The sequence below is a fragment of the Canis lupus genome, chromosome 31, assembly GCF_011100685.1.
Source record: "Canis lupus familiaris isolate Mischka breed German Shepherd chromosome 31, alternate assembly UU_Cfam_GSD_1.0, whole genome shotgun sequence".
Lineage (NCBI taxonomy): Eukaryota > Metazoa > Chordata > Mammalia > Carnivora > Canidae > Canis > Canis lupus.
Window position 1 is genome coordinate 6,318,771 of NC_049252.1, and position 21,786 is coordinate 6,340,556.

The 21,786-nt window shown below is 32.2% G+C and overlaps 1 protein-coding gene across 1 annotated transcript in view; it reads left to right on the top strand.

Moving 5' to 3' along the window:
- Positions 1 to 21,786, top strand: part of GBE1 (1,4-alpha-glucan branching enzyme 1) — a 268,368-nt gene that overhangs the window by 162,699 nt on the left and 83,883 nt on the right. The window contains exons 8-9 of the mRNA XM_038581192.1: positions 15,039 to 15,154; positions 19,662 to 19,789. Of these exons, the coding sequence (XP_038437120.1) occupies positions 15,039 to 15,154; positions 19,662 to 19,789 (244 nt within the window). The remainder of the gene's footprint in view (positions 1 to 15,038; positions 15,155 to 19,661; positions 19,790 to 21,786) is intronic.

Sequence of the window (21,786 nt, forward strand, 5' to 3'; positions counted from 1 at the left end):
GGAAAAAGATGCTGTAGCTCAAATAAAAAGCTTTCCTAAATGCCTGATTTAATCAGAGAATAACATTCAGAATTTATATTTCTTAAATAAAATTTCTCTCAAGAACAATATTCAGTGGAAGAAGCACAGTATATTTAACTACAGTGCCTGCCCTAATTTTCCTTCCATATCATGCAAAAGTAATGTTATGTGGCATAGCCATAACCAGTGATTAAAAAGGAGAAAACTATAGGGCACAGGTTGTAGATTCCATCTTGGTGGAAATAAATGGTTCGTTATGAAAAGTTAACCACTGATCCAGAAAAACATTGTTGATGTAATGACCTACCGTTATTCAACAAGTATCCAACTAGTGGTTTTTAGCAGCAAGAATTAATTTTGGTAAAAGTAGCAGATTTAGTTCTGAGGAACTTGAGGGGCCACTACAAACTAATTGTAAATGAACAGCATTAGGGATGCCTGAGTGGCTTGGTCATTTCAGCAACTGACTCTTGATTTCTTCTCAGGTCCTGATCAGGGTCCTGGGATCAAGCCCCACCTCTGGCTCCACGGTCAGCACTGGGTCTGCTTGTCCCTCTCCCTCTGCTTCTCCCCCTGCTCTGCTCTCTCTCTCTCTCTCTCACGTAAATATATAAATAAATTATTAAAAACATAAATGAACAGCATTATAACACTCCTGCTTAAGACATTTCTTCTTATATGTGATCCCCATTTATCTGTACTCTCTGTGCTGTCCTACAATAAACTAAAAATGATAACAAATACTAAAGAAATAGTAAGAAATGATTAAAGGTCTATCAAAAAGTTAATTAAAACAAAGCTGAAATTTTGAGAACTTTAATTACAAAGAGTTAAAGCATACTATAAACTGCATAGTTTCCATGAGGCCTAGACACTTTTTTTTCTCTTCTTTCCTATGAGTGGTTCTCCAATGTTGAGTAAATAAGCAGGAGGGACCTGTGGTACAATGTGCATAACAGGCTGTGAGTTCTGATGCCTAAGTCTGGGCTCCTCTCCTCTCTCATTTATTCCTTCATTTTCCATGTATGTGGCTCCTATGTGCCAGGCACTCTGCTAGGCTCAGGGATGCAGCAGTTTTAACAGGCCACCTCTACTTCAGAAGCATAGATTTATTATGTTAAAGATAAAAAGGTAATTTTTAAAACCATACAGTATTACATATTTGTTATGTAGAAAATAAAGGAACAACAATCGTAACAAAAAATTCAAATAATAAACCAGAAGAAAGATCACTGTATCACATTACTGGTAAGCAAAACAAATGAGAATGAAGACGTAGTTGGTAGAGTAGCCTGGTGTCCAAAGAAGACCTCTCTGATGTCCTATCTAGTAAAATCTACTTGACATTTGAGCTGGGGTCCCACTTAGGAGCAGAGAATTCCAGGCAAAAGTGTGAAGTCCCTATAGTTGAGATGTGCTTGAGGTATCAGAAAGAAGGCCACTGTAACCAGTGCTTAGTGGAGGGGAGAAAGTCATGGTATTAGACAGTGCCAGGTCACACTGGACCTTGTAATCAGCTCTACACTGGATTTTATTCAAAGTGAGATAGAACTTGATTCAGTAGGTAGTGTCACTCTGAATGGATAGGATTTTAGCCAAACTATGTGTCATTATTCTCTACCTGGCATCACACTGCACACTTGGAAAGTGCCTGGGCATTAGGAACAATACCTCTAATACTATAACTGTAACTAAATATACATATATATTTTTTTTTTCCCCAAGTGGTTTTAGTAGTTCATCCTGTGTCATTATATTGGAAAAGGAATCTTAAAACATATCATGAAACTTTGAAATAATTTTGTGGCTTTTTTTAAAACTCATTTTGTAAGCATAGGCTAAATTCTTAGATCTTTCACCAGATATCCTGATATTCTGAGGAGCAGTTTTTTTTTTTTTTTTTAATTTCCCAGGGCCTGCATCCATTGCAAATGCAAAGTTTTTTCTACTCTATTGTTTTAGCTTTTACAAACATGTCACTTTGCTTTTACTCTAGAATATATTTGTGTTTATTTTACTCTTAAATAGCTCCTTCAATTGCTGTCAGGAGAGAGAGAGATTCATAGTGGCCCAGCTGCTTTGATTCTGCAATGAAGGAGACCTGAGTTTAAATTCTTACTTCATCACCAGTCAGCTGTGTGGATGTGTGTATGTTACATACGGACACTGGTAAAAAGTGACTTTTAATGGCAGAAGGAGGCAAACTCTGGTCTAAATCTGTTGCCTATTTTTGTAAATAAAGTTTTAGTAAAATTCAGGCATGCCTATTCCTTTTCATATTGCCTATGACCTCTCTCACCCGGAAAAGCAGAGTCATTACAACATAGACTGAGACCTTACATAGCCCACAAGACCTAAAATGTTTATATCCGACCCTTAAAAAAAAAAAAAATTTTCACCAACTGAAATTATACTATACATGTCTGAGTGTGGAAACACTTAATGTAAGGCCTGGCATGTAGTAACTATTGAATATATATTTGTAATTATGAGAATTTTTAAAAATTCATTTTGTTTACTTCCAAATTAATCATGTGAAATTGACTCTCAAGAAGATAGATCTTTATGTATATCTTTTGGGGGTACCCAGCATCCGAGTTTGAGAAGTGTTTTTAAGTTGTAATATTCTGGTAGCACTTGCCCATTTCTACATGAATAGATGTTGGAAATTTTATTTTGCCCACTAATCTGTCCTTGATATGGATATTATAAATTATATATAGGTAAAAGTCCTTGGCTATATTACAGCAATATGGGGAGATTGTTAAATTAATCATTGCAGGATCCTTTGAAAATCTAGGCAGCAATGTGCAAATGCAAAATTTATAACTGGAGCAAACAAAAAGAAACTGATGATTCCTTAAGGATACTGATGTTTTTGTGGTTTCTTCCTTTTGTTGTCATCACCAGAGACTTATATAACATTTGGGGAAATTTTCAATATTTAATCATAAGCAGTCTTATTCCAGTGTAGGCTATACATACAGGCCACTCTGAACTTACTCTGACTAGAGTCCATCCAGCCTATAGTTAGAGTAAGCCTCTAATTTTTTTTTAATTGGAAAATATGTTTGAAAATGCCCATGTGTATTAAAATTTACAATAAACAAATAATGCATTGATAAGGAAATATGATTAGTGAAGAGTTTAATAATTGACTCTTCATAGTGGTAAACATGTAAAAGTTCCCTAAACAAGAATTATAAATGGGGGGGGGAGGGGAGGAGTGGGGGGGAGGGGTAATCCTTTATTTGAGTATTCCAATTAAGTAATTTCTGAATTTGTTTTCTTCATGAGAATATCTTGCTAAAAGCCATACTAATTACAGAGCCACTTTCATAAGTGTCCAGGTGTATCATAATCATCATTTAAGTTGCATTTATTCCAGTGAAATAGTTTTTTGTTCTTACTTTTCATTTCCTATTTCTTTGACTCTGAAAATAGGATTTCTTTTTTTTTCTTTTAAGATTTTATTTATTTATATGATAGAGAAAGTGCACAAGTAGAGGAAGAGAGACAAGCTCCCTGCTCAGCAGGGAGTCCAATGCGGGGCTCAATATCAGGACCTCAGAATCATAACCTGAGCCCAAGGCAGATGATTTAACTTACTGAGCCATGAAGGCACCCCGAAAATAACATTTCTTAAGTAATATGTATTAGTTTAGTTTGTCTTTTTTGTTCATTTTTTAGTGCTTCAGAATTAATGTTTGATTTTTTAAAATAAATGTTATTATTTGAGTTTCTTCATGCACCTTATTAATTCAGGTCAATTTGTTTAAAATTAATTTAAAAAAAATATCTAGGACGTAGTTCCTACCACACAGACATTTATGGTTAAGTTGGGAAGACCAAGTTTATTATTTGCATGAACCAGTTTATCTCCTGTTGTCTTTTATGTAGCATTATTTTAAAGAATTGTCAAAAATATTTTGTGAAGCATATGCCAGGTTTTGAATAATGAATATATTTGGATAGGAGAGAAATAGCAAATGATTCTTTTTGATCCTTAAGGGGATATACACTGGACAGTTTTAGTTTTGTTTTTGAATGTGATTGTTTATTTTTCCAGGTCATCCAGAATTGTGCTAATGTCTAAAGCACAGTATTTGATGTGATAAACCTTTTGGTCTGGATTCTGTTAGAATGTATAATGAAATTTTTCAAATTATTTACTCTATACCCTAAAACTCAGATTTTTTATCTTAATATTTTACTTTAACAAAAAGTTTATGAGAGAGATTAGGAGAACAAATAATAGAATACGCTCTTTTAAAAGTTATCACATTGGGATGCTTGGGTGGCTCAGCAGTTGAGTACCTGCCTTAGGCCCAGGGCATGATCCTGGAGTCCCAGGATCAAGTCCCACATCAGGCTCCCTGCGTGGAGCCTGCTTCTCCCTCTGCCTATGTGTCTGCTTCTCTCTCTCTGTGTGTCTCTCATGAATAAATAAATACAATCTTTTAAAAAATTATCACATTAAGATTCAGAGGGATTATATGTTTATACTCATTTTAGCAAAATTGGCTTGAATACAGTTTTCTTGACTCCTAATTTACTGCTGTTTCTTTGTGACTACAAATGTTTCGTTAATTTTGATTAAGTGGAGTAAGGCATAATTTTCTCATAAAATGCATCAAACCAGAGTACCTAATATCTGTAACTTTTCAAATTCATATATATATATGAATATATATATATATATATATATATATATATGTATATATTTAATGGATTTCAAGCAACAGCTGGTTTAGTTTGATGGGCTTTCATCTTGGCTTCTTCAATGAAGGTTTAAAAGGAAAAGAGGCTAACAAGAGAGTAAAAGGAGAGAAAAAGAAAGATTAAAGAAGGAAAAGGAAAGAGAAGAAAAGATCATATGGAAAGCTAGTTTAGGGATAAAGGAGCCACAGAGAGCAGTGGGAAAGAATGGATTCTCAAGATTGGTAGATCTGAGTCTGGGCTGAAAGATAAGAATTGGGAAGGAGTTAAGAACAGAGTGAAAGTTGATAGGTAAAGAGTCTATGACATATAGTAGAGAATTCCCAGGGATGTATATTGCTAGAAAGAATACTATCCCAAAGGTATTCTCTTTAAAGAGAAAAATTCTGGAGGAAACATGATTAAAACAGGGAAGAATAATCAGTCTTTATGTGGGGAGGTCAGTCACAAAGTGATCACATAAAAATATTCATCTTATAATTTCTTACTTTTACCTGTTTATTTGATGACTAATATGATACCTTTCTACAAAATATGATTTTGTTGACCACATATTAGAATCAACTTTAAAGAATCAATGTTAAGTACTATACTAAAGGACTGATGGTAATAGAAACATATTCCTGCTATCAGTCAAAAATGGATTGGCAGCTTTTCTGAACTTAATTTATTTCTTATAAATTTGAATGAGTGATATATTGTCTAATTTATCCTATAGAATCATCAGTATTATTATTCACTATTATAATTAAATGTATTTATGGTATTATTTGTAAAATATCCATCTCTCCCATTAGACTCCAAACTCCATGAAAATATACTGTGTATTTCATACTCATTACTATACCTCCAGCACCTAGCATTGTGCCTGGCACAATGCGGGTACTCAAGAAATAATTGTTGAATGCATCAATAAGGAAATATTACACTACTCCAGGAAAAAAAAAAAGCTGACTTAAAAAATAAGGCTTGTTTTGTTTTGATATTACCCAAAACATGCTTATCTTTATGAAAATTTATTTTCAATATAAAAGATATAGTACTAGAACACATTGGTTTATTCCAATTTATATTTAACCTATTATTTAAACAAATGCATATTTAAAATCTGTTTATTATCTAATGGAGCTCTCCTTAATTCCTTATTGTATATTAAACTGCTAATAATGTGATTATCCCATTATCTCATTTAATCCCCTTCAAGAGGGTGCTGAAGTTATCTTCCTTTTCACAGTAGAGAAAACTGAGTCCCGGAGAAGTTAAATACCTTACTCAAGTTCATACAATTAATATAACTATATATAAGAGCAATAAATATGTGGGATTTACACAGTGTTAAAAAAGTTGGTGTACCAAGGAAATTGCCAAAACAAGAATTAATGTATTCATGGTCGTACCAAATGTGGCAGTATAAAATTATACTTAAGAATTGCAGTTTTGGGGGTGCCTGGGTGGCTCAGTTGGTTAAGCGTCTGCTTTTACCTCAGGTCATGATCTTGGGGTCTTGGGATCCCATGTCAAGTTCCTTGCTCAGCAAGGAGTCTGCTTCTCCCTTCGCCCCTCCCTCACCTACTTCTGCTCTCTCTCTCTCTCTCTCTCTCTCTCTCTGTCAAATATATAAATAAAATTAAAAAAAAAATGAGAGATGCCTCGGTGGATCAGTGGTTGAGCATCTGCCTTTGTCTCAGGGTGTGATCCCAGGTCCAGGGATCCAGTCCCACATCGGGTTCCCTGTGAGGAGCCTGCTTCCCCCTCTGTCTATGTCTCTGCTTCTTTCTGTGTGTCTTTCGTGAACAAATAAAATATTTTTTTATAAAAGAGAGAATTGTGGTTTTGGGCTCAAAAGATTGATTTCATCTGTACCTATTACCTGGGTGACCCTGAGCATTTTATTTAACTTTTCTAAATTTTAGTTTCCTCAAACCATAAAACATACTTGATATTACAGCCTTCACTTAAAGTGAGACCATATGTATATAATATGTGGAGTCTGGAAGCCAGTAGACACTCAAGAAGTTTGAATTCCTTTTTATTTCCTATTTAATATTTACATTTCTCCCTTCTATTCTACTCCAGCCAGCTTGCCAAAATCAGTTCCCTTTATTTGTAGGAATGTGTGCAAATATACATTAGAGATCTATATACTATTTAGCATGTTCAGGGCAAAGTTGAACTCTGCTGAAGGGGATATGATTGAAATTTAAATATGACTAATACCAGTTTTCCCTGAACACCCCAGAACACACACACAGGTGCGCATGGGTGTGCACACACACCCACTTACTGAGGAACTAGATGTCTCTCTTTTTATATCCTGCCTTACCTCTATCCCTATTAATTGATATGTTACTGGTATTCTTCAGTTCATCTCCTCTCTGGAGTATTTGTCTGGTTTTGGTCACAGAGTACATTGTTGCGTATTGAAAACAACTTACTTGGAGTTCTAAGTATCTATATTTAAATATCTAAATATCTGTATATAAACTATATAAACCTCGAATGTTGCCCTAAAATATTCACTATTGGGGGGTGATAGTCGAGGAAAATCTTCTTATAGTTACTATAGTCTATGAAATCATGATTATTTTGGACTGGAGAAGAAAACCAATTACCAGATGCTTTATGCTTATATATCTGCAAGGTTTTATTCTCCTTCACCTGTATTTTTTTCATTTATTTTTGCTGATGTTCAAATATATTTATCTGTAAGTTCCCTCAAATCATCTTTTGAAATGAATCTGGCTAAATAAAAGCAAATAAACATGTTATACCTAATTTTAAATTTTAATAAGATAATAGGCAATTATCAAGTTCAGGAATGTATTTTTCTATAATACAAGTGTTATAATAGCCTACTTAAATATCATAGTTAATTTATTAGAAAAAATCAATTAGAAGGGAAAAAATGAAAATCAGAAGCATATGAATAGTTAATGTCTCCAAATTTATACAATTAAAATAAGCTTTTAAAAGCTGGTTACCTATTATAGTTTAGTATTTATCAATGATGTATATGTATATACATTCAAATCACTGTCACTTGTTTTGATCTGGAGCAGTAATTAGCTTCATTCCATAAGTAACAAAAGGCTTTTTAACCTTGTTTGAAGACATGGATATGTGTGTATCTAGGTGCCTATGTCTATATGTTTTCAAGTATAATTAGTTAATTTACAGTGACTTATTCTGGAGAAAAACAATGTTTTGTTCAGATGAGATGTCTAATAATTTCACAGAATACCTCACCTATGCTTCACCAGAGGGGGTGACATAGTTTGGCTTTCTACTTTCTGTACCTTTGCCTACTCAACTTTTTGGATCTTCTACTTTGAAAAAGATCTAAGTTCTCTCCAAACTTTAGTAGGATATTTTATAAGCAGTAATGCTTTGAAAAATCACTTTTAGTAACAGTCTTTGTGAGGAAGCAGAGAATAGGATCCAATTTAAAAACAAATGATATATTATTTTCTTAATCACCAAGGGCAGTCACTATTAGGTTGGGTTATTATTGATTTATATTTGTCTCTTTTTTGTTATATCAGACTGAAAACTTTCACTTTTGCTTTCACTGCTGATCCCTCTGGTTTCTCACTACTCCCCAACTGCATGCATGCCTACATACACCGGTACAAACACACGCCCCTTCAAGTATACTTTTTCCTAATCTTATTTGAGCAGATGACCAAGCTTGTTAAGAAATAGATCAAATTAGAGAAAAAAGAGACTTGAAAATTTCTCAAGTATTTTTTTTTTTTAAGCAAAGGTATAATTGGAAGCATTTAGCATCTACAAGTACATTATGCTGTCTTTTCATACTTCTTTCCTAGAGAATACCTGATTGGACTTATAAATACTAAAAATAGTAATTTTTATACAATATTTAATAAGCTAAGTACAATTTAGGCCTTCAGGGAAAGAAAAAAATTTATTATAATAATGAATGTACATAACCAGGGCTCAGTGGATATAATATGATTAAACAACATATTAATTTACATAAAATAAAGTTGTGTGGGTTGAAATACAGAAAATAATGTGATACTGAAAAGAAATCTTCAAAATCATATCTTATAATAACCGTCTATGTTCTGAAATTTATATTATTACAGATTTTTAGTACATGAATTAACAATCTGTCTCACTAGAGTTTTGTGCTATTGCTACCTAATTTTATTTGAAATTAATGTATACAATAGCTTCAGTATAATTCTCAGTGTCTGAAAAACCAGATGCATTTTATGATCAATAACACCACTGTCTAGTTTTAGATATGATCATTAGATTATATTGATCATTTTTCAATGACTGACAAAATATAATTTCTGTTGACAAATTAAAAACAAAAATACATTTTTCTTTAGTTAAAAATGAAATTTCATTAAATTAAATGAAATTTAAATTGGGTGAGGGTTTTTTTTAATTTTTAAAAATGGAGTAGGTAGATATTACCTGCTTTCCAACAGCAGCAGCTTCAACAGAGTATCTTATTTTTCAAAATGTTATTTTTATCATAATTTAACACTTTGTCCTTTTATTCTACATCCTATATCTTCTTCATAAAAGAAAAAGTCTAAAAGTATCTTCTGTCTTCAAGGTCAACCTGCTGCCTGAATTGAAGTACCCAGATCAAAATGTATAGTTTTGGTTCATGGTGTTATGATGTACCATTTGATAGCCACTCAGCTTCAAAGATATGGAATAACTGAGAATTTACAAAATTCTTTAGATTTTTATATTTAAAGACTCCTTAATAATGTTTCCTATTAATTATACATCACTAGTAGTTTTAATAACATCCAGTGGACAAAGTTGTTTATTTGGAAAATCCCAGAATCAGAATCCCAGAATCCCAGAATCTCAGGACCACAAGTAAAAACAACATTTAGACAAATAGGCTTAAATTACAAGATGTAACTTCCTCTAATAAATACTGTTATATCTGATTATCCTTGTTCACCACAAAAATTTGACTGTTTTATTTCATTATAAAGTTCATTGGCAGAGTATGAAACAATCATCAGTTTTTTTATTTTAAGGATATTTTCTAGGAACCTTAATATTGGAGTTATCTGTGTAACAAAATTTCCTTAATAAATCTTCATTACTTGATTACAGGGTGAATATTTCAGACAGCTACACCAATTAGAATCCTGATTATTTTGATTGCCAGAAATTCTTAAATGTATATATTATTTAGCCATATATTCAGTTTTTATACCAGACACCTGTGATTTAAATATTTTTAATGGTTTATGATTCATAGCAAAGTCAGCTGCATTTTATTATCTTTTTTCTGGATTGTAGCAGTTTTTTTTTTTACTTAATAAAAAAATACAAGTAAACGAATCCATTTATTTGGCAGTATAGATGACAATATTAGTTTCTAACAACTTATATGTTAATTAAGAAAGAAGGCTAATAACTAAAATAAGTTACTTCTCATACACATTAGTCTTGGCCTCCAAAGTTTGGTATCACCTTCTAAAATTTAGCATCTAACTCTTCCAGGTGTCTGGAAACCAGGCTGCCCTTTGGTTTCCAAGAATAGGCCTTAGAAACCTTGCATCAATGGAGAAATCTTAAAATCAAAGGCCTATCTTGCCTGCTAGAACTCACTAGAATAAAACCGTGCTCCTAAATTCTGCTTTATATTTTTATGGAACTCTAATCAACAGGATATATCAACTGTGTTATGGGCTGTCTGATGACATTTTAAGGTAGAAGAAGTAAATTGCCTTTTTTATTGTACCCTTTGCCAGACATTTTCACACTTTGATCAAGGCAAACCATACAATTGATGATTAAGTTCATTTATTACCACGGGGCATGTTGAGTTATGTTTCTAATTCAGTCATACTTTGGAATACATCATAACCTTTCTTCTTCTCAGCACCCCCTCTCAAAGAAGGAAAAATGGAATTGATGGGTACAGAATTTGAAAATTATGTTAGTGGAAATAGTAATAAACATCTCTCAAAAACCTGTGTTTCTACTGTGTTCCTTAAACTTGTTCTGGTGTCCTCTTTAAAAGGCAAATCTTAGATTCAGTGAACTAGTTCATTCAGGTACAGGCTTCTTGACTTCATTGTCCATGTGATGCTGGAAGGTAGCATGTAGAGCAGAATGCCTCAACCTGGACTCCTTACATATTTAGATATTTTTTAAAGATTATTTCCTTATTTTAGAGAAAGAGAGAAGAGTGAGAGAGGGAGAGGGAATCTCAAGCAGATCCCCACTGAATGTGGAGCCCAAGGGGGGCTTAAATCCACCACCATGAGACCATAACCCAAGGAAACCAAGAGTGGGAGGCTTAACTCACTGAGCCACCCAGGCACTAACATGTTTAGATTTTTAATATGTATTTTAGATTCTTCCACTGGGCTTTGAAATCTGAATACCCATGAGAGAAAATGACTTTAGAAGTTTTCTCCAGTTACCTATACTAAGTATTTTGGGATTATATAATATATCTTAGGCTGTGCTTCATGCAGAAAAGAGTATAGCACAATTAAGATTGCTATTCTTAGAAATGCCTGCCTGCAAGATTGGCCCCTAGCTAGCCACTGGGGACTTGAATTTGGAGAGGGTTCTTGCCATTCCCAGTACTGTGAAAACAGTGAATCACTGTACCTAAACACTTATTACAAACAGTATGTCTTATGCCAAACACCCAGTTTCCTTCTGGAAATCTAGATTTTGATATTGCTAAGGCAGAGGATACCCAGTCACCAGCTTCCAATAAAATTACTAGGAACTGAGTTTCTAATGAGTTTCCCTGGTAGGCATTTCACAAATGTTGTAACAGTTTGTTGTTGGAAGGCTGAAGTGTGACTCCATCAGGAGAGGACTCTTGGAGGCTTGTGTCTAGACTCCTCTGAACGTTGCCCCATCCTTGTGCCCTTTCTTTTGCTTATTTTGCTCTTTATCCTTTTGTTATAATAAATCATAGCCATGATCACAAGTATATGCTGAGTCCTGTGTGTCCTGTTAGTGAATCCTGAACCTGGAGGTTCTGAAGACCCCTGGCATAACCTTCCTCTTGTATTTTAAGTTCAGTAACCTAGGATAAATCTATTTATATAATAGTTAATACACTGTCTATATTATATTGGACGTTTACAGAGTGTAAGAAGAAAAGGGTGGGGAAGCTACATCTTCATTCCAATGACAATATAGGCTCCATGACCTACTGTTTTTCAAGTTTGAGTTCCAGATTGTGTCCATGAAAGGTCTGGTTATTTTATAGACTCAAATCTCAGTCTTCCTGGTTCTGTCTTGTTTAGATCTCTAAAGTTCTCATTTTGTACAAGCAATCTGTGTTTTCAAGTTAGTTTCATCAGGGATACGGTGCTTACCAAGAGTGAATTAGTCTGTCTAGATTTATCTGGTAAGTAGGTAAGAGACACAAAACTGGGATCACAGAACTATTGAGTACATATTTATGAGTCTGTCTTTCCCCTTATTTCCTGCACTAGTAATTTATTTTTTCTGAATCAACAAAAGTTAATTATAAAATATTACTCTTATAAGACTAATTGTTGTTGTTACTTAACTCTTCTTAATAACCTAATTTTAGAAAATGTATATAACCAGAGGATTAATATTTTTGACTTTTTACTTTTCATTTGCTGCTAACAACTTCAAAATTTTAGGTCTGATTTTTTTTTCCTTTGAATGTGTTTCCTGATATTTTGTTATAAAAAAAGCTTTCTAGATTTTATTTCTTTACTGTTTTTGTTCTAGGTAGTTTGGACTCCCATAAAATTTTGTATGTCTCTTTCTGTCTTTACAGATAATGCAGCTATTTTATGCTTCACCCATGATTTAAAAGATATAATAAAATGAATAATTTTGAAAGCAGTACAAATTTGATTCATTCCTATCAATTCAATCTTACAGTAATTTTTTCCAGGACTATTAATATGGATTAGACATTGTTTCAGGTTAAGAACATTTTAAGCTCTTACATGTAGGATTTAGTATTTTTTTAACCCATTAGATTTCCAAAATTTGGATGTTCCATTGTCATTGTTGTTTCTTTTCAGATTATCACAGGGAGTTGTTTCCTGTTTATCCATGCCAAGAATCTGTCTACTCAGCTAAATATGTCTTTTTCTTTTAATACATTGAGCTTTTTTTGGTCAAGAAGAGAATAAATTTTGCAGTGATAGGAATGAATAGGTCATTAATAATGCTGCCTATAATCAACTAAATGATATTGGGCAATACTTTCTTTTCAGTTATTAAGTTTACATTATCCCCCTTTTTTGTTTTTATTGAATTCCACTATTGTTGGCTCTTTTTTTTTCTTTTATCTTTGTAGATATTAGGACACAGTTTTTACATTTAAATCTGTGTCTAGTCTACCTAGAAAACATTCAGTCCATAATATTTATATTATAAATTGATAGCAACTGTCCATAAGCCCAAGCTAGTGGTATAAATGAGTAAATAGGGCTGGAATTGGTAAACATGGAGTGACAGAGACTGGGAAGAGTTGGCATTCAAAGGGAGGATTTGAAGTACTGTGCAAGGTAGACAAAACAGTAGTACATGCCACATTAGGCCCAGAGACAGTTTGTAACCTCTGGTTTACACATTCATATCTTCATTCATTTACCCAAGATATATAGTATTTAAATAGGTTTTGTTCCTGCTCTTGGGTATTTATGACTAAAAATATCTTTCCATTTACCTTTCAGAGGTATAATATACATTACCAGTTGAATAATCAAATTAGAAAAGTATGTTCTTTTCAAAATATTGTTTACTAAGGATTATTGATATGCTTCTGGAGTACTCCCATAGCAACTTTGTTTAAAACATATAGACATGCTTCCTTTCTATTTTACTGTGAACCAAAATGGCTCTAAAAATAAGTTTTTTAATTTAAATAAAACTTCAAAAACTATGTAGATGGTAGAAAGTCCTATACAAATAAATTAATTTTGATTATGTTCAGTTGTGAAATACCTCTTTGTTTTTATTAGTTTCTTTTTGGTAAACTTTTTTTTGTTGTTGTTTTTGTTGTTTTTCCCTTAATTCCTAAATGAATATGCATTCGTAGAAACATTAGCAAGCAAATTCTACCTTCATCATGACTTGGACCTAGCAATCTAAAACCTCCTCACTACCTTTTTGGATCTACTGGATTGCTTGTATTTCTGTTTTTTCATTTATTTTTTTTTTTATTTCAGTAAGTTTGCAAAAGTCAAAGTAACTTATTTAAAGCAGTTAATTATGAACAATTCATCTTTTCCCAAAGTTTGCATTTACTTTTCTGAAGTTGATTGTGTTGACTTAATATCCACTTATGTAAGATTGCTCTTTAATTTATGGAAGGTTTAAAATACACATAAATTTTAACTGGGTTAAAGATTTGTGTTTGCTATAACTGCTTTGCCATTAAACTAAATGAGGTATTAAAGTCTTAAAACCAGAGTTATAATAAGATAGAGAATTCAACCATAGCTGTATGACTAAAGAAAATACTAATTGATAATGCCTTTTTTTTTCAATTGTCCAAAATAGGCTTGTTTTGTGTGGTGTTTTAATTGAGTTATAACAGTTCCTTGTTTTCTTTCTGTTTTTATGGATGTAGGACTCTTTAACTTGATAAACTTGTTACTTTAGTACTCAAGTGTGTTTTAGTAATTAGGTTCCTTTTTCTTTATCCTCACAAAACATAATAGTCTAGTAAATGTACTATTGGTTATCATGTGGTTGACTTTAAGTCTTTTTTAAAATTTTTTATTTTTAATGTATGCTTGAAATTGTAGAATGAGGAAATATCTTAAGAAAACATTGAAGGTAGTTTTTCTAATGATAATGAAATTATATTTTCTAAAAGGAGGAACTATGTAACTATGGTTATGTTGCATGAAAAATCTTGATAAAAATTTAGAGATAAGTAACAGTCTTTTTTATTGCTGTTGTTGTAAGCAGTACTATGTAGTAATCACTGTATGGTTGCTGAGGACACAGCATTGAACAAGAGAGTCCTTGTACTTTGGACCAAACACACATTTTTTCAGCCTTTCTTTGATATCAAGTGATTTTGCAACTAAAGAAATTTAATAATCTCTTAGAATGAATTTCGTCAAACAAATGTAATAAATAATAGCTTTCTAGTTTTTATATATTTCTTTGGACATCATGATTACTAAGATATTTATAATCATAATTAATACTCTTTGCAAACAATGTATAACAATCAAAGAAACCACTATATACAATGTTTATTTTTTATTTTTTTATTTTTTTATATACAATGTTTCAATTTTTTTCTAATATTTTAGCTGGGAAGTTTTAAGATTCCTTCTGTCAAACATAAGATGGTGGTTAGAAGAATATTACTTTGATGGATTTCGTTTTGATGGTGTTACATCCATGCTCTATCATCACCACGGAATGGGTAGGTAGCCTGATATATTACAGATGCAACTAATGATTTCATTTTTTGTTTTTATCTTTTTTTTTATTGGAAGATTAAAACTAGATTTAGAGTTCAGTTGCAGATTTGCAATGACCATTATTGTTGGCTTGATTTTTATTAGTTCCATTGTGTATGTCCTTTATCTAGTGACTTCTAATCCTTTTTGGCAAGAAGTTGGATATAAATGCATTTTATAAGTAAATAAATGATAATGCTTTCTTTGAAATGTATCTATTTAATAATATGTTATCCTTAATATGTAGCTCTCCTTTAAAAATGTCTTTTTTTAAATTTTCTTCTTAAATATAATTAACATACAGTGTTAGATTAAAAGTTTACAAAATAATGATTCCACAATTCTGTACATTACTCAATGTTCATTTAAATAAGTGTATACTTAATCCCCTTCACCTATTTCATCCATCCCCACACCTACCTCTCCTTTGGCAACTATCAATTTATTCTGTATATTTAAGAGCCTGGTTTTGTCTCTTTTTTTCTTTGTTCATTTTATTGGTTTCTTAAATTCTACATCTGAGTGAAATCATATGGTATTTGTATTTCTCTGACTGACTTATTTCACTTATCATAATAGTATCTAGGCTCATCCATGTTGTTGCACATGGCAAGATTTCACTCTTTTATGGCTGTGTAGTATTCCATTTTGTGTGTGTGTGTGTGTGTGTGTGTGTGTGTGTGTGTATATAATAACAATTTCTTTATTCACCTCTGGATGGACACTTGGGTTACTTCCATATCTTGGTTATTATAAGTAATGCTGCAATAAACATAGGGGTGCATATATCTTTTTGAATTAGTGTTTTTGTATTCTTTGGGTAAATAATAGTAGAATTACCAGATGATATAGCAGTTCTATTTTTAATTTTGGAGGGAGCCTTCATACTGTTTTCCACAGTGGCTGCACCAACTTACGTTCCCACCGACACTGTACAAGGGTTCTTTTTCTCCACATTCTTGCTAACACTTGTTATTTCTTGTTTTTTAATTTTATCATTCTGATGGGTATGAGGTGATATCTCATCGTGGTTTTAATTGGTATTTTCTGGGGATGCCTGGGTGACTTAGCAGTTGAGTACCTGCCTTTGGCCCAGGGTAGGATCCTGGAGTCCCAGGATCAAGTCCCACATCAGGCTCCCTGCATGGAGCCTGCTTCTCTCTCTTCCTGTATCTCTGCCTCTGTGTGTGTGTGTGTGTGTGTGTGTGTGTGTGTGTGTCTCATGAAGAAATAAATAAAATATTAAAAAATAAAATTGGTATTTTCTTGATGATTAGTGTTGACCATCTTTTCATGTGTCTGCTGTCTGTATGTCTTCTTTGAAATCTTTATTCATATCCTCTGCCCATTTTTAATTGGATTATTTGGTTTTTTTTTGATGTTAGGTTATATAAATTCTTTATATATTTTGGATATTAACTCCTTATCAATACATCTTTATATATTTTGGATATTAACCCCTTATCAATACATCATTTGCATTCATCTTCTCCCATTCTTTAGGTTGTCTTTTTGTTTTGTTAATGATTTCCTTCACTGTGCAAAAGCCTTTTATTTGCATATAGTCCCAGTAGTTTAATTTGCTTTTGTTTCCCACACCAAAGAAGACCTATGTAGAAAGATGTTTCCATGGCTGATGTCAAAGAGATTACTGCCCGTGTTTTCTCTAGACATTTTATAGCTTCAGGTCTCACATTTAAGTCTTTAATCTATTTTGGGTTTATTTTTGTGTATGGTCTAAGAAAGGAGTCCAGTTTTATATTTTCTTGCCTTCTTTGTCATAGATTAATTGACCATAAAAGTGTGGATTTATTTCTGACTCTCTATTCTGTTTGTTGATCTCTGTGTTTGTTTTTTGTTCCAGTACAGTTGTGTTTTAATTACTACAGCTTTGTGGTAGATATTGAAATGTGAGATTGTGATGCCTCCAGTTTCGTTTTCCTTTTTCAAGATTGCTTTGGCCATATGGGGGATTTTGTGGTACTATGCAAATTTAGGGTTATATATTCTAGTTCTGTGAAAAAATGCTATTGATGTTTGATAGGAATTTCATTGAATCTGAAGATTACTTTAGATAGAATATACATTTTAATTTTTTAAAAGATTTTATTTATTCATGAGAGATTGAAAGAGAGAGAGAGGCAGAGACACAGGCAGAGGGAGAAACAGGTTCCATGCAGGGAGCCCAACGTGGAACTTGATCTCGGGTCTCCAGGATCAGACCCTGGGCTGAAGGCAGCGCTAAATCGCTGAGCCACCTGGGCTGCCCCTAGAATAGACATTTTAACAGTACTGTTTCTCCCATTCCATCAACATGGAATAGCTTTCCATTTGTTTGTATTACCTTTAATTTCTTCCATCATTGTTTTATAGAGTACAGGTATTTCACCTCCTTGATTAAGTTCATTTCTAGGTATTTAATTCTTGTTGGTGCAACAGTATGGGATTGTTTTCTCAATTTCTCTTTCTGTTACTTCATATTAATGTATAGAAACTCAGTGAATTCCTACATATTAATTTTGTTTCCTGCAATTTTACTAAATCCATTTATCAGTTCTGTTAGTTTTTCATAGAATCTTTAGGGTTTTCCTGTATATGGTGTGTCATCTGCAAATACTGAAAATGATGAAAAACTGAGAGCTTTTCCTCTAAGATCAGGAACTAGTCAACGATGTCCACTCTCACCTCTTTTATTCAACACAGTACCTGGAAGTCCTAGCCAAAGAAATAAAATGTTTCCTAAGTCAACCATGTTTTGCAGCACTCATAGAATTTGAACATGACATCACTGCAATGAGAACTAAGTAACATAAATAAATAAATAAATAAATAAATAAATAAATAAATAAATAAATAGGAATATTTGTAAATGTGTAGGTCCCTTTGCATATTAAACACTGACAAAAATGTGTGTATTTGAAATATAGGTGTTCACAGTTAAAATTAAATTATACATTAATTTGTAGTTAAAAAACATTGATCAGAGATCTTCAGTTTAAGAACTGTTCAAAGAAGTAGGATCACAGATCCTAATCCCTCAGCAGATAATATGGTAAATAATTTTTATTTTTAATGGGCAAATATTTACCAGCAATAACCAACCTGAAGAAGGGACTTTAAACTGAAAATCTTGAAAAGTGGCTGCTAAGGAAAGAAGCTATATTCTAAATGCCCTGTTATCTGCTCTTAATCATGGTGCTGCCCCCATGAAATGTTCCTAGGAAAGAAGTTGTATCTATAAAACATGACAGGTTTCACTGGTAGCTTCGAGTTTGGAGAGAAGCTGACTTAAAGGATGAAGAAGGAAAGCATGGCAAAGATCAAGAAAGAGCCTCTCCTAGATTATAACACCTGCAATATCCCTGTAGAAACTTTCTCTTCTGAGGCCTTAGTATTTCCCAAGGAATTGTGTAGTTAGAGAAATGAACCAAAAAAAAAAAAAATGAGATAAAGCAATTAACATCAAGACACAAAGTGTTCAATATATAAAATTTAGTGATAAAGAGAAGTTCAGCAGGTGACAGAAAAAGCAATTTACCTGTGTGGATGAAAACAGTGGCTGAACTCATACTTTTCTATTGCCAAAAGCAATGTCTACAAAATTCTTAGGAAACAAAATTTGAATCAAGAATTTGATAATTGAATTGCTATTCAGATATTAATTTGAAAGAGCTTGAGGAATAAAACTTCCATAATTATATTTGAGAATATCATTTAGTGATGAAATCCAGCAAACTGGAAAAAAAAAAAAGTGAGTCAAAATAAAAAATTTGGTATAGGGAAACAGGAGGAAGAAGGCAGGTGTTGGACACTAATTTGATTTAATTAAAAGTGAGTAAACAATCAAATAATTGAAAGTAAGTAGTATAACCCCATTAAGTGCTAAGCAACCAAAATTAGGAGTGTGGGAAGGGAAGGCAGAAGAAAATTGGGAAGATGTTAAAATTTTTTTCATATAGTAAATCTGCATTGCATAAATTGAAGCACATATTTAAAAAATATAAACTATTTCTCAATGTTATGATGGTTTTCATATTTGCTTTTCTTTACTTCAAAGGGATCTAATAGTAACCAGCTAATAACATTAACATCTCCTTACCAAAAAAAAATAATAATAATAATAAAGTTTCTAAAAATTGAAATCTAGAACTCCCTTTGGTATCATTTCATTTTTTTGTTGTTATTTTGAAATTACATTAAAATTTTCAATTAAAATGCTGTGTTTGCTTTTGAAAAACAAAACTTGAACTGCAGGATTATCTGAAATCTGAATGTTTGATATGTAGAACTTTTCTAAGCTAGAACATATATTTGCTGATGATAATATTTCGTGATATTAAGGCTTAAGGCTCATTACACTTTACTATGATAACAAAACAGATCTCAACAAGCCGATTGGTGGGAGCATTTATGCTAAGTTAAGACTTGCAAGTTTAAAACATGCATCTATATTGATTTTCTGTTTTCTAGGTGAAGGTTTTTCAGGTGATTACCATGAATATTTTGGACTTCAAGTAGATGAAGATGCCTTGGTTTATCTCATGTTGGCAAATCATTTGGTTCACACATTATATCCAGATTCTATAACAGTAGCCGAGGTAAAGCCATGATCATCTCTACCCTATGACCCCCTTTAACATAGAACATTTTGTCAGCATACAATATTGGAGCGATTAATCTCTTGTCAATAATTGCATAACTGAAATTATAGCCTCACTATAGTGCAGCTATCTTGTATGAGTGGCACATTATTTAGAATTCAGTGTTTTCTTATTAGGAGATAGTGTGCACTAATTACTTGTTATCATTCCATTGTTACAAAAGAAAATGCCAGTGGTTAGAAAGTAAAATATCCTAATCAGTGGACAGATCCTTTCACTGTGAGACCTTCAGCAGAGAAAAGAATTGAATATTAATGTGTGTCTATTTATTTATTTATTTATTTATTTATTTATTTATTTATTTTTCCTTTTCTGGTTTAATCATTAGAGATGGCATGGCTCACTGCCTGCAAGCTTCTCTGAAGTCTCTCTTGTTCTGATGCGATTACCTTTCTTGTTTACGTTATTGCTCTTGGATTGCCAAATGTTCACTAGTTATTCATGATTACTGAAGTTTCATGATTAACTGTCCCAAAGCTACACTGTAATGATATAATTCAGTATATGCATAATTGACAATTCCCCTCTTGGTGATAAATGTGATAAATTAAGAAGTTTGTTAAATGCTTATGCTAATTTAGATTTCGTTCTAAAATCCCTCTGGTTTTCTGAGTCCTCTTACTAGAAATTATTATTAAAATTGAATTTAGTGTGTTAAAACTGTTCTGTACAAAGTGTAGTGGTTGGCATATGAAAATAGCAAGAATATTGTTCAAAGAGTCATAGTTCAGTTGTATTTGCACATTGTCGGCATTTAGTTCATGGAAATGTAGTAGTGACAAATCTCCCTTCTGTGGTATTTATTATTTGTATAGACTTTTTTCTATACATCTTTTCTCAAAACCCTGACTCTTCAACTAGGTGGAATGATTTCCTTGTTTATCCCTGGATAGAGAGCAGTTATTACATTTTGTCTTCTAAATATACTCTAGGAACAGAGAAATGGACCCTAAATTTCTAGAATAAATTCTTATACAGAATTATAAAAAACACAACTATAATAACATTTTGATAAACCTGTATTATTCTACCCTCTGTTCTTCCCTACATTTGGTCATATCTTTTTTTTTTTTTTTGGTCATATCTTATATCTCACTAATTAATTTATGTACCGAAAATCTTTTAATGTCAGAGTGTATTTTAAACTTTTATTTTGTCTTTTCTATATTGTTATCTGTCAAACATCAAAAAAAACTTTTGTCAATTATATTTATGACAATTCAAAGCAGAGACAGTATAAATGAAAATTTACTACAAACAATTAATGACAGTACAAATCAAAAGTGGGTACTGGAGAAAAAGAAGCAATTATTTAATACATGAAACTTAAAATTGTTACATTGATCTTTCCGTTCATTTCAAGTCAAATACTTTCATCATCTAGGGAGCCTTGTCTGATTATCAGTGTTTTTACCAATGAAACTTTGAGACTTTAGCCTACTTTATATTACTTGGTTTTACTTTTTTTTTTTTTTTTTTAACAAGATGTGTCTTCAATTTATTCTACTTAAATTGAAAACTACTTCAATTTCAGTACATCACTTTTCTGTCTAGTGGGAGTCTCTTCAATGTGAAAATTGATCCTCATGAACTTTTTTTTTTAAGAAAGGAATGTGGTATAACATAAGTAATTTATATAAAGTCCTATAGTAGAAATTTAAATTTATTTATAATGACAATTACTAAAATTGAAGACTTTTTTTCTGGAATGTATCTACCATTTCCCATGGTTTTCTTTGCTATATTAATTAAAAATATTTTGTGATTGATATTTTCTTTCCCTTTTGGAATAGTCATAGCAAACCTTAGATATTAAAAAAATAAAAGTATTTCAACTTTATTTGGAACACATAATCATTTTTATATGCTCTGTTGGTAGGTATTGAATTTTTTATATTTAAAGTATATTTATTTTAGTGATCTTTATGTTTACC